This window comes from Balaenoptera physalus (assembly GCF_965194825.1).
Source record: "Balaenoptera physalus genome assembly, chromosome: 10".
Classification (NCBI taxonomy): domain Eukaryota; kingdom Metazoa; phylum Chordata; class Mammalia; order Artiodactyla; family Balaenopteridae; genus Balaenoptera; species Balaenoptera physalus.
The window spans coordinates 106,837,807-106,858,074 of NC_138889.1; the positions used below are offsets into that span (position 1 = coordinate 106,837,807).

Sequence of the window (20,268 nt, forward strand, 5' to 3'; positions counted from 1 at the left end):
CAGTCCATGGAGCTCTTCCCCAGAGAATGCCTGGGGTTCCCTTGGTGCCCCCTCAGGGTCCCACTGGCCAAGCTCAGACAGGTGCTTAATTCAGATTTAGAGAGAAGACAGCTCGGAGCTGAAAATCCATAAACCCGGGTTCAAGTCCTGCTCTGCCGTTCAAAGGTGGGGCAGCCCCAGACACTCAGGCTCAGTTTCCTAGCCTGTAAAATGGGTATTCAACTCCACAAATATTTACAGAGCCCTGATTTTCTTCAACGCCCTGCTCTGAATGTGGGGAGGATACAAAAAGGAATTTCCTCCTTTAAGGAGTCAGTCATGGACTGAGTACAAGAATACTAGCAGTCAGTTATTACACTCTACCAGGTGCTATGCATGTGACCATCAACCTGGAAAACAATCCCCAGAGCAATTCTGTAATAGAGGTAGAATTAGCCCCACTTGGGACTTCCCTGGTGGCACAGTGATTAAGAATCCACCTGTCAATGCAGGGGACATGGGTTTGATCCCTTGTCCAGGAAGATCCCACATGCCGTGGAGCAACTAATCCCGTGCGCCACAGCTGCTGAGCCTGCGTTCTAGAGCCTGCGAGCCACAACTACTGAGCCCACGCGCCACAACTACTGAAGCCCACGCGCCTAGGGCCCGTGCTCTGGAACAAGAGAAGCCACCGCAATGAGAAGCCCACGCACCACAAGGAAGACCCAATGCAGCCAAAACGAAAGAAAGAAAGAAAGAAAATTAGCCCCACTTTTCATAAGAGAAAAGTGAGGCTTGAAGAAGCTAAGTGACTTGCCTATAATCTCAGAAGACTCAAAGCCAGGGTTCAGACCCAGGGCTACCCGAGTCTCAACCTGATGGCTGTCAGAGAGTTTGACAACTTGCCAGCCAGGAGATGGAAATACGTGAGGGGAAGGCAGCCTGCTTGAAGCCCGTATGTTGGGAGGACCACCCGGGCCTTGGGCCAAGGCCTCACCTGAAGGTTGGCGGTTGCAGAGGCTCAGGACTCAGGGTGAGGAGGTGAGGGCCATGGGCCGGGTAGGGAGCTGTCCTGTGGAAGAGGGAGGGTGCAGCCCACTCCCAGGGCCGTGGGGGTCAGTGTGAGCCCTGGGGCTGGAGCCAGGATTCATGCTGGGGGAGGCAGAGGCCCCATGCCCGAGTGCAGGCCACCCAGGGGCCACTGCTCCTGACTCCACCTGCACCTCTCTCTCCTCCAGGGCACCCAGAAGCTCTCAGCCCCCAGCTCCTACAGGAGGGTGTGAGCTGCTGTGGACCAGGCGGGAGGGAAACCACCATCCCTATTCATCCATGACGCGCCCGGATGCTGGGGGGACAGAGACAAATGCAATTCTGCCCCCACCCTCGGAGCTAAGACTACCGTGTAAATGTGTGTGCCCAACAGACAGACTCGAGCTTACCGGAGCTGTGAGAGAGGTCTGGGAGTTAGAAAGGAGGGAGTGGTCAGGTCTCCCTGAAAACAACTATTGTCCACTGAGCACGTATCACGTACTAAGCACTTTACCTGTATCGTTCCCTCTCTCACCGAAACCCCATGAGGTGGGGACAGGTATCCCCCACTTTTCCAAAGTTCACTTTATGCCACTTTTACAAAAGACCTAACATTAACACCTGTTTTTGCTAATCAAAAGAAATCTGAAGACAATTTTCATTTTTAGGAAAAAAGCGAAAATAGCATCCAGCATCAGTTTTGCAGCGTGCCGGTACAGAGGCAGCTCACACCCTGAGCAGCCAGAGTGGCCCCGCCAAGCTCTTCCACCGGGAACTGCACTTGACATCTCAGCATTGTGAACATCTGTGCTTTAACCTCGATTTATTTTGTGTATCCGATAGCAAGCTGTTGTGACCTAAGGTAAATTGCGTCTTTGCTTACGCCATTTCGGCTTACAAAAGGTTCACAGGAATGCTCTACTTTCAGATAGCGGGGAAACCTGTACTATTATTGTTCCCATTTTACAGACAAGGAAACTGAGGCACAGAGAAATTAATTAAATTGCCTGGGGTCTCACATCTAGAAACTGGCAGCGCCAGGATCCAAACTCCATTGAACTCTGGAATCTGTGCTGTTACCCATCACGCTGTCACTGCAGAAGGGACAGGCAGGTAGGAAAGACTCAGCAGAGGTGACGCTTGAGCCAAAGCCAAACCTAATCAAGTCAGGACTCAGCAGGTGAGACAGGATTGGGAAGAGTAGGTGAGGCTGAGAGCAGTCTGAGCAAAGGCTGGGAGGCGAGGACCTTGCAGCAGCTCAGGGTCTGCACTGGTTCTGTGGGCCTTAGACTGGAGACGTGGCCACCAGCCTCACCCTGGAGTCCTCATGAGCCCTGCCAAGCAGTCTGGAGCAACAGGGCTCTGGGTTGCAAACAAGAGAAAACAACATTGGTTAATCTGAGCAAAAAAGGACTTTATTGGAAGGATACTAGGGAGTCGCGGAACTCATAGAACAGACTCAAAGGGCAGGAAGTACGGGATGCTGGCTGCCAGGACCACGTGAGGACCCTGCCACAGGAGCCAACTGTAGTGTTCTGCCGTCTCCACAGTGGACGGCGGAGGCCCAGGGCTGCCGCTGGACACGTGAGGCCACCACCTCGCTGAATCCTCAATTATCCTTCCCTGTCTTCCTGGTCCTCGTTCCAGGTCCTCATGAAAAATCTGACTGGCTGAGCTCAGGTGAGATGCCTATGTCCTGGTTGCTGGGATCAGGGGGAGCAAGTGTCTGGCCTCTTCATGCCCATGGAGGGAAGTGGCGTCTTGCAGTCAGCGCATTTGTAGAGGTTGAGACTGGGCAGCCAAAACCCAATAACCATCCATTACATGACCGCATGGACAATGCGAAGTCACCAAAGGGTTGTTTTTTTTTTTTAATTTATTGCGGCAAAGTACATAAAATTTACTATTTTAAGCATTTTAAGTGTACAGCTCAGTAGCATTAAGCACACTCGCATTGCTGTGCAACTATCACCATCATCCACCTCCAGAACTTTTTCATCTTCCCAAAGTGAAACTCTGTCCCTGTTAAACAAGAACTCCCCATTCCCCCCTGCCCCAGTCCCTGGCACCTACCATCCTACTTTCTGTCTTTATGAATTTGACTGTTTTAGGTATCTCATATAAATGGAGTCATACAATATTTGGCCTTTTGTGTCTCATTTCACTTAGCATGTTTTCAAGGTTCATCCATGTTGTAGCACGTGGCAGAACATCATTCCTTTTGAAGGCTGAATATTCTATTGTACCTCTATATTGCATTTTGTTTATCCATTCATCCATTGATGGATATTTGTGTTATTTCCACCTTTTGGCAATTGTAAATAATGCTGCTATGAACATGGGTGTACAAATATCTTAAGACCCTGCTTTCAATTCTTTTGGGTATCGTACCCAGAAATGAATTGTATCAAAGGGTTTTAAGTAGGGGAGAAACAGCATCATATTTTTGTCTCCTAGAAAACTCATTCTGGCCGCAGTGTGGACAGTTTGGAGAGGTGAGAGTAAAGGGAAGAAAACCCACTAGGCCAGAGCAACTGTCCAGTGGCCATGGGGATGGAGGGATGTTGAGAGTGGGGCTGATGGGATGGGGTAAAGGAGAGGGTAGAGCTGCAGAGGCCCCTCAGTTTCCTGGCTTGTGCGACTCAGGTCAGCTGGTGGTGTTGCTAACATCAGGGGGAGCACAGGAAAAGGCAAGCTGGTGGATGAGCTGAATTTGCGATGACTTCTGAGTTGAGATACAATTTTTTGTTTGTTTTTTTTTTTAACATCCTTTGAGATAGTTTTAGAAGACAGTTCTAGATTCCAGTTTGAAGCCCAGGAGAGAGGTATGGTTTGGAGATAGACTAGCAAGTCTTGAGCAAGGAGGCGGCCCAGAGAGCAAGCAGATTGGAAAGAGGGTCCAGGACTGGACCTGGGTGTCCTGATATTTCAGGGGAATCCAAGAAAGAGGGGCCAGCAGTGCCATGGCCCCAAGAAGGTGTTCTCCGCCAAGGCTACAGAGGCCCGAGTCTTTAGCACTGGGCATTAGGGGGTCACTGGTTACTTCTGCCCAAGCAGTAAATGGAGTGATGAGGGCACCCAAAGTAAATGAAACAGAAGCAGAAAGCAACTTTTGAACATTTTTCAAGGAGCTTAACCTTGAAAGGCATAATAGTAGCTGAAAACAGATGCTGGACAAAACTTTTTGGTTAGGATTAGGGTGGTTGTTTTTAACAATAAAATGAACATAAGCCTGTTTAAGACTTGTAGGAGAAAGAGGAACAAGGTCTCAGAGATGAGGGAATTGGATCAAAAGCCAAAATGCGAAGCTTGACCTTGAAAAGAGAAGCCTGCTCTCCTCTGGGTAAGGGAAGGAGGTAGAAGTGGGGAGGTTTAGGGAGAATTAAAGAATTTAAAGGCCTTAATTAGTTCTAAGGACTAGGAGGCAAGGACAAGCGTAGGAAGGATGAGGGGAAGGACAGTGGTTGTGACACCTGCATCAAGGTGCACGTATGTCCCTGGGCCTCCTCTGGCCGAGTGCGGTAATTCCTGGGAATCGCACCTTTGACTAGCTCCCCAGGGGGTTCCGCACCCACTGCTGTAGAGCACCCCGGTTGGGCCAGTGTGTGAGGAACTGGCTCCTTCACGGGAGTCTGTCAGGGAGAGGGGGCGGGGAATAAGAGCCGGACTCAGTCTGGGCTGGAGGGTTGGTTCCCAGGCACTAAGCGAAGCTCTTAGCAGCCTCACCCCAGACCGACTTCTTTCCTCCTGGGACAGGAGGGTACGGGGCTCCCCTTCTTAGAGGAGTGGGTGAGTGACTGGACAGAGAAAACAGACCTGGGGGTGGGGTGGGGGTGGGAGTGATCTACCACAGGCTACTGGAGGCCAGGCTGGCGGCCCCCCACACAAAGGGACAACCCTGGTGACACAGCCCAAAGAAGGCACGGCTTCCTGGGCCCCACACCTTCAGCTCTGCCTTTGACCCAACAAAAGAAACAGTCTGTGAACAGGCAGAAACTCTTTAATTGTTGTTTTCTTTAAAAAACAAACCCCAGTTTTTCCTTAAACTCCATTCTTAGTTTTTCAGGGACAGAGAGAAGTTTGCAGTCATGACATCCACTCAACATCATTTGGCTACTCCCGATTCTGCAGGACTAAGACATTTCCCAGGAGTTGTCCCGCCAGCCAGCGAGGACGAGACTCTTCAGGACTCCTAGGCCTTGCAAAGAGTTTAACTAGCACCCACCAGGCCTGTGCCATTTCAGGACCCTAACCAAGCAAGCGCTCATCTTCCCTGATATTCTCTGCTATCCACTAGCCTCTCCACACTCCTCTTATCCCCTACTTCCGTGAACCTGTAAACATCAAAAGGCACAAAGGCCTGGGCTATGGCGGAAGTTGTGGTTGGGCAGCCTTTGAAAGCTCACCTTTTAACAATATTGAGTAAAGAGAAACAGGGGCTAGGGGAGTGGGGATCCCCAGAGACAATGAGATGACCCCACCCTCCCCCTAGTTCAACTCCTAGCACCTACCTCAGGCAGTGTCCTCCTGTGAGAGCACACTAAGGAAGCTGAAAGTTAAAACTGCTATCAACCCTGGCCCCTTTCTGGCACGTGAGAAAAGCTTCCTAGAACTTTACGAAATGCTCATGTCACCAGGACCATTCAACTCCTAAGTTCTTCTTCTAGAGCTAAGTAGACGCTGTACACTTTGTTTTGTATAAAGCAGGTATGAGTGATAAGAGGGGGCGCCTCCTGCCATGGGCCCCTTCCTGCCCTCTGCAGTTATCAGCCCAGATGCCCTGAGCCTCAGGTTCTGGGGGGTCTGGGGACACCTCCTCTCCCCAAGCAGCCACTGCTCCATCAGCCTGCATTTAACCGAACATCTCAGCAACAGCACACGGAACTATAAAACACAGCTTCTGTGCAGCAGACATTTACGATCTGAGACCCAACCAAGGCTTCCCTCCCTCCTTCAAAACTTAAGACTATAGGCTGAATATTCTGCCTCTTCCTCACAGATAGAATTGTCTCCAATCCATGGCGACAGTCCTCCCGGACCATCTACAGAATCTAAGAGGAAACCCAAGCCTCGTTACCTAGATGCGCTCATGGCTGGGAACCAAGCTCCAGCAGAGGCAACTCAGTAGAGAAAGCCCGAGGCTGGCTGTGGCCCTCGGCATCCATCTCTGCTGGGGCTGCTGCAGAGCGGCCACATTTCCCCACAAGAGCAGAGGTGCTCTCTCTCACCCCCAGCCCCCAGCCCTTTAACCTCTTCTGGCTGGGCCAGTGATTCCTACTCCCTAGTCTGAGGTCCGACTGGAAACCGGCTGGGATACTCTGGGACGTAGTGGGGAAAGGATGGTAGGTGACTGACTACAGACAGGACACCAGTGCGGGCCTGGGCCAGGCGGGCCCCGTTTCCTCAAGCTGAAACGGCTGCTGCCGCTGTGCCAGCCCTCAGAGGACAGGCCTCATGTGCAGCAACAGCGCGTGCACAGGTAACGAGACCAGGGGAGGGGCCCCAGGTGTCTTCTCCACAGGGAGAGGGGACTATGTACAGGGGGAAAAGGGGAGTCTGGCCAGGGACACCCCCACTTCATCTCATTCAACCAGGAGATCAAACTGCTCAGCAGCTTCAAACTCAGCATTCATGGCCGCGGCCCACTCATCCAGCTCCGATTTCTGGGGGAAGAGAAATGGGGGCAGGTGAGTGGAGAAGCGGGCACGTTGGCTGGAGCATTTCCACCCATACCCTGCAGGCGCCGCCTTTCTCCCGTGACAGCCAGGGCCGAGCCCCGGCCCTGCACGTGTCCCAGTGCATCTCCCCGTGTGTCTGGCGTGATGGCAGAGGAAGGCCCCCTGCCCCTCAACTTACCAAGATCTCCGGCACCTTCCTCTTCTTTCGTTTCTCTTTCACGGCCGGGGGAGAGATTCCAGGGAGAGTTGAGTCTGGGGCCCAGGGCTTCACAGGGACCCTGGGGACCTCAGTTAACTTTGAACCCACCACAGGTGAGACTCCAGCCAAGTCTTCTGTCGCCAGCAGCCCCTCAAAGCCAAAGCAGGACCGGCGGCCTGGGGTGGAGGTGGAGGCAGAGCCAAGAGTCTCCAGGCGGCTGTAGGATCGCCTGACTTTCTTTGACATTTCCAAGTCTCTAGCGTCCAGGTCTCCTTCCCCGGAGTCGGACTCAACATTCAGGGAGCACAGCACAGGAGTGGAGGCGGAGGTGACAGGGACACTGCATGTCTGGAAGAGGTCCTCCCGAGTAGGCTCCTTGCTAGGAGGGTTGTTTTCTTTCTCCAAAAAAACAGCGATCTGTACCAGGACAGAAGAGAGAACGTCTCCCTGTTACTTGGCTGTGTTACTTACTTCAAGAAAGGCCCAAGGAGATTTAGGGCAGAAGGAAAGACCCACAGGACCTAAAATGTCCATCCAGTCAATACGTCCTTATTGGTCACCTGCCAGGCACCGGCAGTACAGCAGGGAAGAAAACAAAGAAGACCCCCGTCTCCACAGTGCTTCCACTCTGGTGGGGAAATAGAGGATAGGGAGAATCATGTCGCATGTTAAGCACTTTGGAAAAAAACAACAGGATTGAGCATACTGGGTTGGGGGAGGGGTTTGGAATTTTAAGTAGGTGTAGGTCAGTGTAGGCCTCACTGAGGCAGCATTTGAGCTATGACTTGAAGGAGATGAGGGAGTAAGTCATCTGGAGGAGAAATGTTCTAGGCAGAGAGAACAGAAGGTGCAAAAGTCCCGAGGTGAAAGTGTGCCAGTCAGGGTCAAGGAACAATAAGGCTAGTGTGGCTGAAGTGAGAGGGAGTGAGGCGAGGAACTGAGCATGGGGTTCGAGAGGTAATGGGGGCGTTACAGGGCATTTTGCAGGCCACTGTCAGGGGAGACCCATGGAGACCCTTGCTCCGAGACCCAGGGAGCCATGGCAAGGTTCTGAACAGGAAAGCGCTTAATCTGACATGTGTATTAAGAGGTTCACACACTGGCTTCTCATAGTTCCAATCTCGGCTAAAATGCTGCCTCCTCAGGGAGACCAGCCCCTCCTGACCTCTGCTAGTCACCCTCTGTCACAATGACCTCTTTCCCGCACAGTGAGCCTATCTGGTTGTGGCTGTTCGCTGGGTGACTGTGACACCAACTAGAATGTGCGCGTCACGTGTGAGCGTCTTCATCTGTCTGGTCGACCTTGCCTGTGCCCAACACCTGCAGCAGAGCCCTGCGTGGAGCCGGTGTTCCATAAATAATTACTGAATTAACTTCCACAAAACTTGACACTGAGCTTTGTGACAGCCAAGACAAGGTGAGAAACAAGACAAATTTAGGGGCCCTTGTGGTTTAATAGAATTATATTGATTACCAAGAGAGACATTTCCTGGCTACAGATTCTGGGGAATCTGCCCCATGAGTCTTAGTAAAAGGGATGCTGAACAAAATGGGAGTCACCCAGACGACTTCTTCTTCAATCCCTACAGCCAAGCAGTCATCGAAGTCCTGGCGCATTCTTTGTTCAATATCTCATGAATCTATCATTCAACCAACAAGAAAGAGTGGCCACCACAGGGGAGACAGAAGTCCCTGCCCCTAAGACAACAAACATGCAAACAAAATACTCTCGGCTATTCATAAAGCCTACGGAGGAATACATCAGGAAGGCTTCGGGGAGGAAGTGTCCTGTGAGCTGAGTCCTGTGTGACGGGGTGGTCACGCGGTGAGCCAGGGGAAGGAGGAGCACTCTGCCCTTACCTAACTTCAGGCTCCCACCATCTCACTTCGGGATTCCTTTCATGCCCGCCCACCTGGTCTGGGGGTCCCCAGAAGGCTTTCTGCAATCCATTCTCCACCCAGGCCCTAAAGAGATCTTTCTAAAACACCCAAGCCTGCCTCAGTCACTACCTTAAGACTCTCCAAAGCTGCCCACAGAACAAAGGATGAAGTCGAAGCTCATCCTCATGCCTCATCAGGATCTGCTCTGGCTTGGCACACTCCCTCCCCTGACAAGGTCTGGGGAAGACACACCAAAGCTGCTGTTCCCCAAACCTCATGCTTTTCCTTGTGGACTCCAGGCATCTGCAAACACAGCTTCCATTGCCTAGAACACTCCTAACTTGTCTTCAAAGACTCAGTTTAAACACTTCTTCTGAGAAACATTCCCTGAGCTACCTGGTCTGGGTTAGGTGCCTTTACAGCATCTAGTACTTTCTTTATTGCGGTCCTCAGCACACTGTGTTATCACTTATTTGTCTTTCTCCCCACTTGACTGTAAGCCCCGTGAGCCACTCAAAGGCAGTTGGTATTTCTCATTCATTATATCTTCAGGTACAGATCTTCTTTTAATGAGACATCCTTAACAATAACTTATGCTAAAACAGTTAAGGACATTATACTACACTGAGAACAACAGACGAGGAAGAAGAAAGTAGTTAAGACACAGCTCAACTTTTAAAGGAAAATGGTAGAGAATACAGGGCATCAATAGCTAAACGCACCAAGTGTGCAGGAAGTAAGCAAGACTGGTGACACGTGTAGGTGTCCAAAGGCAAATTGTTTCAAAATACAGCAAATAGCTCCCTGGGCAGACGTGAACAGTCATTATATTCCGCCCCAGCTCTAGACTGTCTGTCCTGGATTCCCCTTAACTAAGAAAATGAAAATGAACTTACCCGGGGGCTCCTTCGAGGCGAGTGAACAGACGGGATCTGTGGAGACAACACTAGTTGATCACATCAACACTAGTTGATCCCAATTCTGGCTCCCCACCTACAATCCCTCTCTCTGCCCTCACCTCTACAGTGTGGGCCACGATCTTCTTCAAGACGATGGGCTTTCTGACTGGAGCCTCCTGGGGTGCCTGGAGAAGAGGGGTGAACTTGAGCTCTACATTAGCCCAGGGGCCTCCGGGGCAGGAGGAACTGAGGAACCCGGGGCTCACCTTAGGCCAGATTTCCGGGAGGATGCTTGGGAGATCAGAGCCTGATTTCCGCTGGGACCTCCGCAGAGACTGAGTGGGAGTTGGGGCGCTGGGCCCTGGAAAGAGAAAAATTTAGCAGGTAGGGGAGGACTCTAGACCCCAGAGTCTAGAGAACAGGTGCTGAAGAGAGCGAGAGAAGGTTCCCAAACAGGCCCCTTGGGGGCGCCTTCTCGGGCGGGGGACGAGCCTCCTAGGGCGGTGGGGGGAGGGCCTTCCTCACGGAACTGCGTCTCACAAACGGCTCAGCCCCATCTCTCCCGCGCGCCCTCCACTCACCGGAGCACTGGGCGGCCCCTCCGGACCGGGTTCGCCTCTCAGACATGTCTAGCCTTGGTCTCGATATCTACTGCCGCCGCCGCCGCCAGGGCTCGCGCCAACGCGAAGTGCAAACGTTCGAATTACCCGCCTTACCCGGGAGGAAGCGGAAGTGACGTAAGGCGGGAGGGCCGCGGAGCTCTGGTCACCCCTTTTCCACCCGCCTCCACGTCTAGCGTCTGCAGGGGCGGGGCCAGAGGCGCGCAGTGTCATCAGCGCGCGCCGCACCCGGAAGAGACGTGGCAGTGGAGGGATAATCGGAGGGTACTGAGCTGGAGGGAGCTGAGCGAGAACTCGGCTGAGTGCTGTGTGACCTTCCGCGCCTCGGACCGGCGCTCGCGCCCGTGGGGACGGGTGCCGCAGCCGATTAGTAACACAGAGAGTGGGGTCTGTGGGGAAGGTGGGGGCGGGGCTTGGAGGGGGTGGGGCTCGGGAGGGGCCCCCTGGGGGCGGGGCCGGTGGTGTCGGAGAGACTGATGGAGGGGCCTGGCCCGGGTTGGGATGCGGGAGGAATCTGGGGTCTCCGGAGGCGGGATTTATGCAGGGGGCGTGGCCGGAATTGAGAGGGACGGTGGGCAGGAGTTTGGGGTTCGGGCGAGTACGAGAGGTGTCTAGGGCAGGTAAGAGTGGAAACAACTGGGCTGGTGAGTGCGTTGTGGCGGCCACCAGAACCTGGCTCCCTGCCAACTCAGACCCCTTCCTCAGGGTCGACTATGGGGCTTTGCAAGTGCCCCAAGAGGAAGGTGACCAACCTATTTTGCTTCGAACACCGGGTCAACGTCTGCGAGCACTGCCTGGTAGCCAATCACGCCAAGGTGGGTGTTCAGGGGAGCGGCTGAGCAGGGCACTAGCTGGGCAGGTAGTATTGACTTCCTCCAAATCCATGAAGGGCCTGGCCCTAGAATGGAAGCTCCACAAGGACAAGGACTTAAGTTTATTTTGTTCACTGTTGTATCCCCAGTGCTTAAGTCAGAGTCTGGCACACGGTGTGTGCTCAATAAATGTTTATTGATTGGTCAAACAGAAGGATCAATCTCCTCTGTGATGAGAGAAAAAAAGGCATCTGGGCTTTGGGGAGATGGGCTGTGGAGTTCTTGCTCCAGTTGTGACCTCTTTCTCCCACTTCAGTGCATCGTCCAGTCCTACCTGCAGTGGCTCCAAGATAGCGATTACAACCCCAATTGCCGCCTCTGCAACATACCCCTGGCCGCCCGGGAGACGACCCGCCTGGTCTGTTATGGTGAGGCCTGGGCACCTTATGGGGGGATCAGGACAGGCCCAGCGTGACCAGTTTCCAGGCACTCCCCAAGCAGCAGGACAGTGACCTCTCAAGCCTGGGAGGCTGGAGCCCCAGATTCTGGTCCAGCTAGGTTACTTACCTGCTGTGTGAGCTCAGGCAAGTCATTTCCCCTTTCGAGGCCTTAGTGTTTTTCCCTAAAAATTAAAGCTCCTAGCTTCTTCCCTGCCAATCTCTAGGGTTGAGTGAGAGCCAGTCAAATTTGTGGGTGTGGTTGTAGCTGTGAGCAGTAGCTGGCCATACCAGCAGTGAGCTGAAAGCATGGGGCTTTCAGACATTCAGGATCCATTTCTGATTCCAAGATTAAACAGAGAGGAACTGCATTCCTCACAGTAAGGTCAGCTAAAAGAAGTCAGCAGGGGCATGTGTCATGACCTTGACCTGACTCTGGTGTAAGAGCCTTAGCTCCACTCTTTGAAGGAACTAGTGTAAAAGAGTGCGCTCCATGTATGTGTTTCTCACTGTGAGTGTGTTTATATGTGCGTGAATTGAACGTGCATTGTGTCTTTACATAAGTGTTAGTGTATTCATTAGTACTATGGGTGAATGAATGGGTAACTGTTGTATGTGAACATACAAGCACAGGTGTGTTGTGGGGTTGCAGGAGAATTCCTGGGTGAGGGTGCTTGAGTGTTAGCAAACGTGAGTGTATAGATGTGTGAGAGTTAGTGTGCCCGTATGTGTGGATGTAGGGGATGGCACCTGTGTTTGACTACATGTATATAAACACGTGTATATCTGTGCCCATGGATGTGTACACCCATACGTGTGCCTGTGTGTCTGTCTAGTAACCTTTTCTGAAACTGTTCTTGAGGAGCTGTTAGCCCAATGAGCTTGTGATGAGTGCAAGTCCAGAGAGGACTCATGGAAAGGGTCGGTGGCATCTTCTCCCCCCCCTCCCCCCCCCCCTAGTGGGCTGGGAAGCTTGGTAGCATCTGCCTTGACTTAGTCAGATAGTGGTGGCCAGGAAGGCCAAAGTCTTAGGGACTACTGATGAAGTCGACTTGGGGTGGGGATGGGCAGGAGAAGGCCCTGGGCTTACACTTATGTGTGCATGTTATCTCTGCAGCAGGCTGGGGGCTCTTGCTGGGCTAGGGGTCCTAAGTGTCTTCTTCTTCATATCTTTCCTCCACTACTTCATGGGCCCTCAGATCTCTTCCACTGGGCCTGCCTCAATGAACGTGCTGCCCAGCTACCCCAAAACACAGCACCTGCTGGCTACCAGTGCCCCAGCTGCAGCGGCCCCATCTTCCCTCCAACCAACCTGGCCGGCCCCGTGGCCTCCGCACTGAGAGAGAAGCTGGCCACAGTCAACTGGGCCCGGGCAGGACTGGGTCTTCCTCTGGTGAGAGCCTGTCTCCCCTGGGTCCCACCTGGGCCAGGTGGGTGGGTGGGGACAGCACTGGGCAGGCTGGTGACATCTGTTCTTTCCTCCAGATTGACGAGGTGGTGAGCCCAGAGCCTGAGCCCCTCAACACTTCCGACTTCTCTGACTGGTCCAGCTTTAATGGTAAGTGGTGGTCTCCACCTGCTATTGGGGCCCTTGCCTCCCTGTTCTGCTGACAGCTCTCTTCCTGCCCATAGCCAGTGGTAGCGCCAAACAAGAGGAGATAGCCAGCGCTTCTGCTGCCCCAGCCTTCTACAGCCAAGTCCCTCGGCCCCCCGCTTCCCCGAGCCGACCCGAGCAGCACACGGTGATCCACATGAGCAATCCCGAGTCTTTGACTCACGGTGAGCCGGGGAATTGTCCAGGCCAGAGGAGGAGAGAACGGGAGTGGGGTGCTTTGCGTGGAGGGAGCTCGGGGGTCTGGACACCCACCCACAGGGACCCTTCCTCACTCCATCACAGACGTTACCGCCCCACAATTCCGAGATGCTCTGTTAGGCTGAGAAGGGCCGGGATCTCCTGCCCTCCCCTCTCCCCACCACGCTATGGGCCCGTTTTCCTGAGCCTGTGGATGCCGGTGGCTCTGCCCCTGCAGCCTCAGCCCCAAGGAAGGTGTATGACACGCGGGATGACGACCGGGCACCAGGCCTCCATGGGGATTGTGACGATGACAAGTACCGTCGCCGGCCTGCCCTGGGCTGGCTGGCCCAGCTGCTCAGGTACATGGGGTCAGGTGGGGCAGGATGCCAGGAAGGGGGAGGAGGGGAAGTGAGAGCCAGAGACCCTGGCAGGACGATTTCATGACAAAAGGGGCTTGTTCTGGGTAATAATGGGACCTGGTATAGGGGCTGTGCGCCAAAGCCTGGGCTTGGGTCTGCCCCCCTCAGGGTGTTCCCTTGCGCGCTACGTATGAGATTCGGACTCGGGCTCTTTGAGGCCCCTTCCTGCTCTGACACCCCCCGATCTTTGTGACTCTCCTTATGCCCGACACATTCCAGTTTCAGAACACAGTTGTTGCCTCAGCTGGTTTGAGCTGCACAGTCAGCCTGGTAGTGGGCAGGCGCAGGGATGACCACCCTTGAGGAAACCAGGCTCAGGGATGGTGGCGCTGGGGCCGGAAGACGAGCGTCATGGCTGGGGCTCCTCTCCCGGCTGCAGGGGCCGCCAGGGACTGGAGGCCTGACCTGACTTCCCCCTCGTCCCCCCAGGAGCCGGGCTGGGTCTCGTAAGCGGCCGCTGACCCTGCTCCAGCGGGCCGGGCTGCTGCTGCTCCTGGGGCTGCTGGGCTTCCTGGCCCTCCTCGTGCTCATGTCTCGCCTGGGCCGGGCTGCGGCTGACAGCGATCCCAACCTGGACCCGCTCATGAACCCTCACATCCGTGTGGGTCCCTCCTGAGCCCTTGCTTATGGCTGGGCCAGCCTAGGAGCTGGGGGGCCTGAGGGTGGGTAGGGGAGGAGGTCCGGGGGCCCGTCTCTGCTCCTCTTCCTCAAGCCTGAGACTCTAAGATCCCAGGCCCAAAGCCAAGTCCACCAGGGTGGCTGCAGGCTAGGCCTGGGGTTCCTGCAGACTAAGCATTTGTCTTGACCTGCTCCTCCTGGGTCTCCAGCTTTCCCTCTCCCTCCCCCAAAGGAGCTGACAGGTGGAAATAAATGACAGACTTTATTAAAACACCCGAAGCAGCCTTTTCCTTCCCCCTTCTCAGCCTGGGCCCCAGGCCTCAGTGGTTCTCTTCCCGGTACTGAATGGCCAGAAACTCCAGGGACAGGCGGTTGAAGAACATGGCTCCGTTGAGCACTGGGCAGAGGAGAGAGCCCCCATCAGCCTTCCCTGCCCCCTCCTTGCTGCATCTCAGGGTTCCAGAGCTCCCCCCTCCCCCTGCGTACACCCTACTCACTCAGGATGGTCAGTGAAAAGCATCGACGAAACTTGTCCTGTGTCATCTCAGCGTAGAGTGACCCCACGGCGGCCCAGCAGATGCCGATCACCTGGGAGAACTGTAGGCCCCATCCCGTGGGAGAGTGGCCCCCTGACACAACAGGGGGGTTTCCATCAGCCCCTGGGCCTCCCCTGACCAGCCCTCGAGCCCCTGCCCTGGCCTACCATCAGGACAACTGTGTAGCGGAAGCTCATGCGGTCATAGTGGTGGGTGACGCAGAAGTTGTGCACATCGCTGGCGAAGACGGCCAGGTGTATGAAGAAGAGCATCAGTGCAGCCATGGTGAGAATCATGCCTTGTGGGAAGAAGAGCATGGCCACGCGGTCCCGCCACCGCATCCTGGCGGCAGCACAGACTCAAGGCAGATGGTACAGCTTGAGCAAGCGGACACTGCCCAGGAGGAGCAGCCGACCCCTCCGGTTCTGAAGCGCACAGTCTGGAATAGCCGTAGGATTCTAGAATCAGGAGGACGTAGAGAACAAGATTCTAGAGCACAGGCTGTTTCCAGCCAATAGAAGAGTGTTTCATGGGTGGCCAGGGCAGCTCTGAATTGTCGAGGGGGGCTGGGCTAAAGGTACAGAGCAGCGGGGCCCTAGCGTGTTGAGGGAGGGACAGCGTACCTCACCATCCCAGCCCGCACACTTTGTGCTCTTGGGCGAATCTTCTCACTAAGTCCTCAACACTTCCACGCAGGAGGTAGTGTGGGCACGTTCTGCAGATGAAGAACTGGGGCTCAGAAAAGCGAAGGGGGGACTTCCCTGGTGGTGCAGTGGTTGAGAATCCACCTGCCAATGCAGGGGACATGGTTTCTATCCCTGGTCCAGGGAGATCCCACATGCCATGGAGCAACTAAGCCCGTGTGCCACAACTACTGAGCCTGCGCTCTAGAGCCCGTAAGCCACAGCTACTGAAGCCCGCGTGCCTAGAGCCCATGCTCCACAACAAGAGAAGCCATCAGAATGAGAAGCACGCGCACCACAACGAAGAGTAGCCCCCGCTCGCTGCAACTAGAGAAGGCCCGCGCACAACAACGAAGACCCAACGCAGCCAAAAAAAAAAAAAAGTGAAGGGGCATGTAGGTCCTCAGCAAGTCTTAGGCAGATGAGAGGTCAGGTGTAATCTCTCCTAATGAGATCTCTCCAGTAGAACTGGAGGATATAACCAGGTGAGGGCAGGCCTGGGCTGGATCACAAGCTCCAAGTATTTGTTCCAACCCCTAATGGGGAGGAAGTAAGGGAAGGGACAACAGATTCTCCATAGCTGTCCCAGGACCTTCCCACATCCTCCCCAGGTGGGCCCTGGAGAGCAACTGGCTTTTCCGTCTTCTCCCCAGATGTTCTTCCAACACATGATGCTGACCAGCTCTCCCCTCTGCTGCCTTCCAGCACTCAGCATCTTAACACTCATTGTCTCTACCATTCCAAGAGTCCCATGAGAAAGCTGGGACTGGTGGCACAAATCCTATTTTACACACAAGCCTGGGGCACAGAGAGGGATTGTCAGCTCAAGTTTTCGCAGCCAGTGAGTGAGGGAATCAGTACTAAGACTAATATCCACCTCTACCCGAGGCTGTGGAATGGGCAGGGACAATTAGATGCCAAGAAAAAACCATTTCCTCTGTACATGTGAGAGGTGAGAACTCCAGGACTGTCAACAAAATAAGTCAGAAAACTGGCCAGAAATGGTGTGGAGGGACAAGCAAACTCCCAGGAACTGAAGTACTGTAGAAGAAGAGTTGATGTTGAACTTGGCCAGCCCCATTGCCTCCTGCTTGACTGTCTGCCCCAGAAGTCAGGTCCCAGGTCAGGTCAAGACCGGAAGTCTCCTGCCTGGAAGCAGTATGGTTAAATAAAGCCTGACACCAGCATCCATTATTGCTGCCCAGTGTCATTAATCACAAGAGACCCTCAGACCCCCATCTTAACACATTGAAGGGGTGATGCCCGATGCCCAGCTGTGTTCACACTATTGAAACAATTGTTTGCACTTTAGTTCTCATTTGAATACAAACGAACTTTTTTTTTTTTTTTTTGGAGTCGGGAAGGCCTGTAGAGGGAGCTTTCTTTTTTTTTTTTAATTAATTAATTAACTTATTTATTTATTTATTTTTGGCTGTGTTGGGTCTTCGTTTCTGTGCGAGGGCTTTCTCTAGTTGTGGCAAGTGGGGGCCACTCTTCATCGCGGTGCGTGGGCCTCTCACTATCGCGGCCTCTCTTGTTGCGGAGCACAGGCTCCAGACGCACAGGCTCAGTAGTTGTGGCTCACGGGCCTAGTTGCTCCGCGGCATGTGGGATCTTCCCAGACCAGGGCTCGAACCCGTGTCCCCTGCATTGGCAGGCAGATTCTCAACCACTGCGCCACCAGGGAAGCCCCAAACGAACGTTTTTATGTTAGGGCTCCTACCTCAATGTCATTTAAAAGAATTACCCCCGTAGTGTATGAATATGTTCTTGTAAAAGATTTGCATCATACACAGGCATACAGAGGAGAATGTACCAGTCTCCCCCCTCCACCCCCACACCTACAGAGGTAACCCTTTCAACAGTTCGGTGAGTGGGCATCTTTTGAGTGCCTTCTTTTTAAAAAAATTTTTTTATAAATTTATCATTATTATTTTTAATTTATTTGTTTTATTTATTTATTTTTGGCTGTGTTGGATCTTCGTTGCTGCGGGCGGGCTTTCTCTAGCTGCCGCGAGCGGGGGCTACTCGTTGCGGTGTGCAGGCTTCTCATTGTAGTGGCTTCTCTTGTTGCGGAGCACGGGCTCCAGGCACATGGGCTTCAGTAGTTGTGGCACGCAGGCTCTAGAGCGCAGGCTCAGTAGTTGTGGCGCATGGGCTTAGTTGCTCTGCAGCATGTGGGATCGTCCTGTACCAGGACTTGAACCCGTGTCCCCTGCATTGGCAGGCGGATTCTTAACCACTGTGCCACCAGTGAAGCCCTGAGTCCCTTCTTGATGTAAATTCATACACCTACGTGTACATCTACATGCATAATTTAAAAAACAAAATCACACCATATGTACTGTCAAAGTATAATTTTCAGAAAGTTAAAAACATGATATCTAAATAAAGAACAAGCATGTAACTAAGATGTATTAACTCATCGGTGAAGGGGTTCCCCCTCAGTAAGGTAGTAATGCATCTTGAGGAGCTGGATATTGATAGGCATTTAAAGAGGAATATTAGAACATGACTACTAGGTTAGATACAAAATTGGCAGGTGTGCTACAGGGCAAACAAACCAAATTTTGAGGTTGTTTTTCCATTGGATATAGATGTTTTGCATCTCTTTGGGACAATATCTAAATAGCAAGATCAAACAAATGTACACTCCTATAGGTAATTAAATAATCCTTGGGCGGGCTTGTGAAACAATGCCCCAGTATGATATTGGAAGGTCATGCTACTGTCTGTATTCCAAATTTGGATAATTTTTCTTAACAGTATTCTGCAACTTTTTTTTTTGAAGTTTATAGATTTCTTGGAGTAGATCTACATCTTTATACTCTTTTTAAAGAATATATTTATTTATTCAGGCTGCGCTGGGGCTTAGTTGCGGCATGCGGGATCTTCGTTGCAGCATGTTTAGTTTCGGCATGTGGGATCTTTAGTTGTGGCACGTGGACTTCTTAGTTGCGGCATGAGAACTCTTAGTTGCAGCAGGCGTGTGGGATCTAGTTCCCTGACCAGGGATCGAACCCGGGCCCCCTGCATTGGGAGCGCAGAATCCCACCCATTGGACCACCAGGGAAGCCCCTAAATCTTTATACTCTTTTCTTCATTTTTCTTAAGATTATAGCTTGATAAGCTTAAATCTTCATGTATATTTTTTATACAGCTTCTGAGTATCCCATAGAGTCAGGGGTCAGCAAACTTCTGTGAAAAACAAGATAGTACATGTTACAGGTTTTGCCAGCTGTACGTCTCTGTTGCAATGACTCAACTCTGCTGTTGGAGTTAAAAGTAGGCATAGGGCTTCCCTGGTGGTGCAGTGGTTAAGAATCTGCCTGCCAATGCAGGGGACGTGTTTGAGCCCTGGTCTGGGAAGATCCCACATGCCGCGGAGCAACTACACCCGTGTGCCACAACTACTGAGTGTGCGCTCTAGAGCCCGTGAGCTACAACTACTGAGCCCACGTGCCACAACTACTGGAGCCTGCGTGCCACAACTACTGGAGCCCACGTGCCACAACTACTGAAGCCCGCATGCCTAGAGCCCGTGCTCCGCAACAAGAGAAGCCACCGCAATGAGAAGCCCGTGCACCACAATGAAGAGTAGCCCCCACTCGCCGCAACTAGAGAAAGCCCGCGCGCAGCAATGAAGACCCAAGGCAGCCAAAAATAAATAAATTAAAAAACAAAAAGTAGGCATAGATAATATGTAAATGCATGGGCATGGACGTGTTCCCATGGACACTGAAATATGAATTTCACATCATGAAATGCCATTATTTTTTTTCAACCATTCAAAAATGAAAAATAAAAAAGCTTACAGGCCATATGAAAACAGGTGGTGGGCTGTGTTTGGCTGGCAGGACCCCTGCCAAAGAATAAAGTGGTTTCCATTCCATCCCTGGCCCCCCAGCCCATCATAAGTGATGTTTCAAGGACCAGATTGACACAGTCTTTTTCTCCTTTTCATCCATTCAAACTCAGCGTGTCTCAATTTGAACTGCAGGTCTTTCCCTATCCTCAGCTCTTCACCTGGGTGAACAGCTGTACCTTTGTCCCAATCGGAAACCTGATAATTATCCTCAACATCTCCACCTAACCCCTCAGTCAGCACATCCCATCAGTCACTTAAGATGTGCCAACTGTGTCTTCTAAGCAGCGTATAATAGGAGTTCTCAAGTTCAAGTGCACCAGAACTACTTGACTTAAAAAAAATAAGCTAGGTCTGAGGGGAGCCCAGAGTCTTTGCAACGCACCTCAAGTAATTCTGAAGGCAATTCTGATGCACGTCAGAGGACCAGGCCTTGAGAAACACTGCGCTAGAGGCACTGTGCAGCACTGTACATGCATTTAATCCTCACAGCCCCCTTGTGAAATATGTACCCCAATATTAGGAATAGGGGAAACTGAGCTGCTACCCCCGTAACAAGGCAGTGGCAGGATGCCAGACATACCCTCTCTGGCTCCACGGCCCGCGCTCCGTCCACTGCATCTAGGGACATATTCCGCAGGCCCTTGTCTGCGGGGGTGCAGGGCTGGAAGCCACGACTCGTCCTCCTTCTGGGAGGACAGCGACTCGACCAGTTCCACAAAATCCTTCCTGCGAAGCTGGGGGAACCCAGGGCTCTGGCGGAACCTCTTCGCTCAGGGAGGAAAGGTGCGGGGGAACTCCAGTCTCGAAGGACCCAG

At 52.8% G+C, this 20,268-nt stretch overlaps 3 protein-coding genes across 12 annotated transcripts; 1 reads left to right on the plus strand and 2 right to left on the minus strand.

Annotated features, from left to right (window-relative positions):
• Positions 1-4,990: 4,990 nt before the first annotated feature.
• Positions 4,991-10,397, minus strand: CDCA5 (cell division cycle associated 5). Its single transcript, XM_082477032.1, has 6 exons — positions 10,247-10,397; positions 9,932-10,026; positions 9,785-9,850; positions 9,663-9,698; positions 6,865-7,302; positions 4,991-6,671 (listed from the first exon to the last, which is right to left on the minus strand). The coding sequence occupies exons 1-6, from the start codon at positions 10,290-10,292 to the stop codon at positions 6,591-6,593; spliced, it is 762 nt and encodes a 253-aa protein (XP_082333158.1). The 5' UTR covers positions 10,293-10,397; the 3' UTR covers positions 4,991-6,590.
• A 61-nt stretch (positions 10,398-10,458) lies between these two features.
• On the plus strand, positions 10,459-19,237 carry ZFPL1 (zinc finger protein like 1). Of its 8 annotated transcripts, none has more exons than XM_082476999.1 (8): positions 10,459-10,672; positions 10,991-11,100; positions 11,414-11,525; positions 12,734-12,927; positions 13,020-13,092; positions 13,167-13,313; positions 13,565-13,688; positions 14,178-14,639. In XM_082476999.1, the coding sequence occupies exons 2-8, from the start codon at positions 10,999-11,001 to the stop codon at positions 14,362-14,364; spliced, it is 939 nt and encodes a 312-aa protein (XP_082333125.1). In that variant the 5' UTR covers positions 10,459-10,672; positions 10,991-10,998; the 3' UTR covers positions 14,365-14,639. The 8 variants fall into 8 exon arrangements, with proteins under 8 accessions (XP_082333125.1, XP_082333130.1, XP_082333126.1 ...); XM_082477000.1 differs by having other exon boundaries at positions 10,489-10,655; positions 14,178-14,485; XM_082477002.1 differs by lacking the exons at positions 10,459-10,672; positions 14,178-14,639 and adding exons at positions 10,754-10,905; positions 14,128-14,167.
• On the minus strand, positions 14,610-20,246 carry TMEM262 (transmembrane protein 262). Of its 3 annotated transcripts, none has more exons than XM_082477038.1 (4): positions 20,034-20,246; positions 15,070-15,341; positions 14,864-14,963; positions 14,610-14,763 (listed from the first exon to the last, which is right to left on the minus strand). In XM_082477038.1, the coding sequence occupies exons 2-4, from the start codon at positions 15,241-15,243 to the stop codon at positions 14,687-14,689; spliced, it is 351 nt and encodes a 116-aa protein (XP_082333164.1). In that variant the 5' UTR covers positions 15,244-15,341; positions 20,034-20,246; the 3' UTR covers positions 14,610-14,686. The 3 variants fall into 3 exon arrangements, with proteins under 3 accessions (XP_082333164.1, XP_082333163.1, XP_082333165.1); XM_082477037.1 differs by having other exon boundaries at positions 15,070-15,360; positions 20,034-20,245; XM_082477039.1 differs by lacking the exon at positions 15,070-15,341 and adding an exon at positions 19,401-19,447 and having other exon boundaries at positions 14,864-14,995; positions 20,034-20,122.
• Between the last annotated feature and the right edge of the window lie 22 nt (positions 20,247-20,268).

Coding starts and splice junctions, on each gene's coding strand:
- ZFPL1 (XM_082476998.1), top strand. CDS start 10,824: ATGCAGGGGGCGTGGCCGGAATTGAGAGGGACGGTGGGCAGGAGTTTG. Junction 13,093..13,166: donor TGACTGGTCCAGCTTTAATG/GTAAGTGGTGGT, acceptor TCCTGCCCATAG/CCAGTGGTAGCGCCAAACAA. Junction 13,689..14,177: donor TGGCTGGCCCAGCTGCTCAG/GTACATGGGGTC, acceptor TCGTCCCCCCAG/GAGCCGGGCTGGGTCTCGTA.
- TMEM262 (XM_082477038.1), bottom strand. CDS start 15,243: ATGCGGTGGCGGGACCGCGTGGCCATGCTCTTCTTCCCACAAGGCATG. Junction 14,964..15,069: donor GCTACACAGTTGTCCTGATG/GTAGGCCAGGGC, acceptor TGGGGCCTACAG/TTCTCCCAGGTGATCGGCAT. Junction 14,764..14,863: donor CTTTTCACTGACCATCCTGA/GTGAGTAGGGTG, acceptor TCCTCTGCCCAG/TGCTCAACGGAGCCATGTTC.
- CDCA5 (XM_082477032.1), bottom strand. CDS start 10,292: ATGTCTGAGAGGCGAACCCGGTCCGGAGGGGCCGCCCAGTGCTCCG. Junction 10,027..10,246: donor AGGGGCCGCCCAGTGCTCCG/GTGAGTGGAGGG, acceptor TTCTCTTTCCAG/GGCCCAGCGCCCCAACTCCC. Junction 6,672..6,864: donor GGAAGGTGCCGGAGATCTTG/GTAAGTTGAGGG, acceptor CTCTTCCCCCAG/AAATCGGAGCTGGATGAGTG.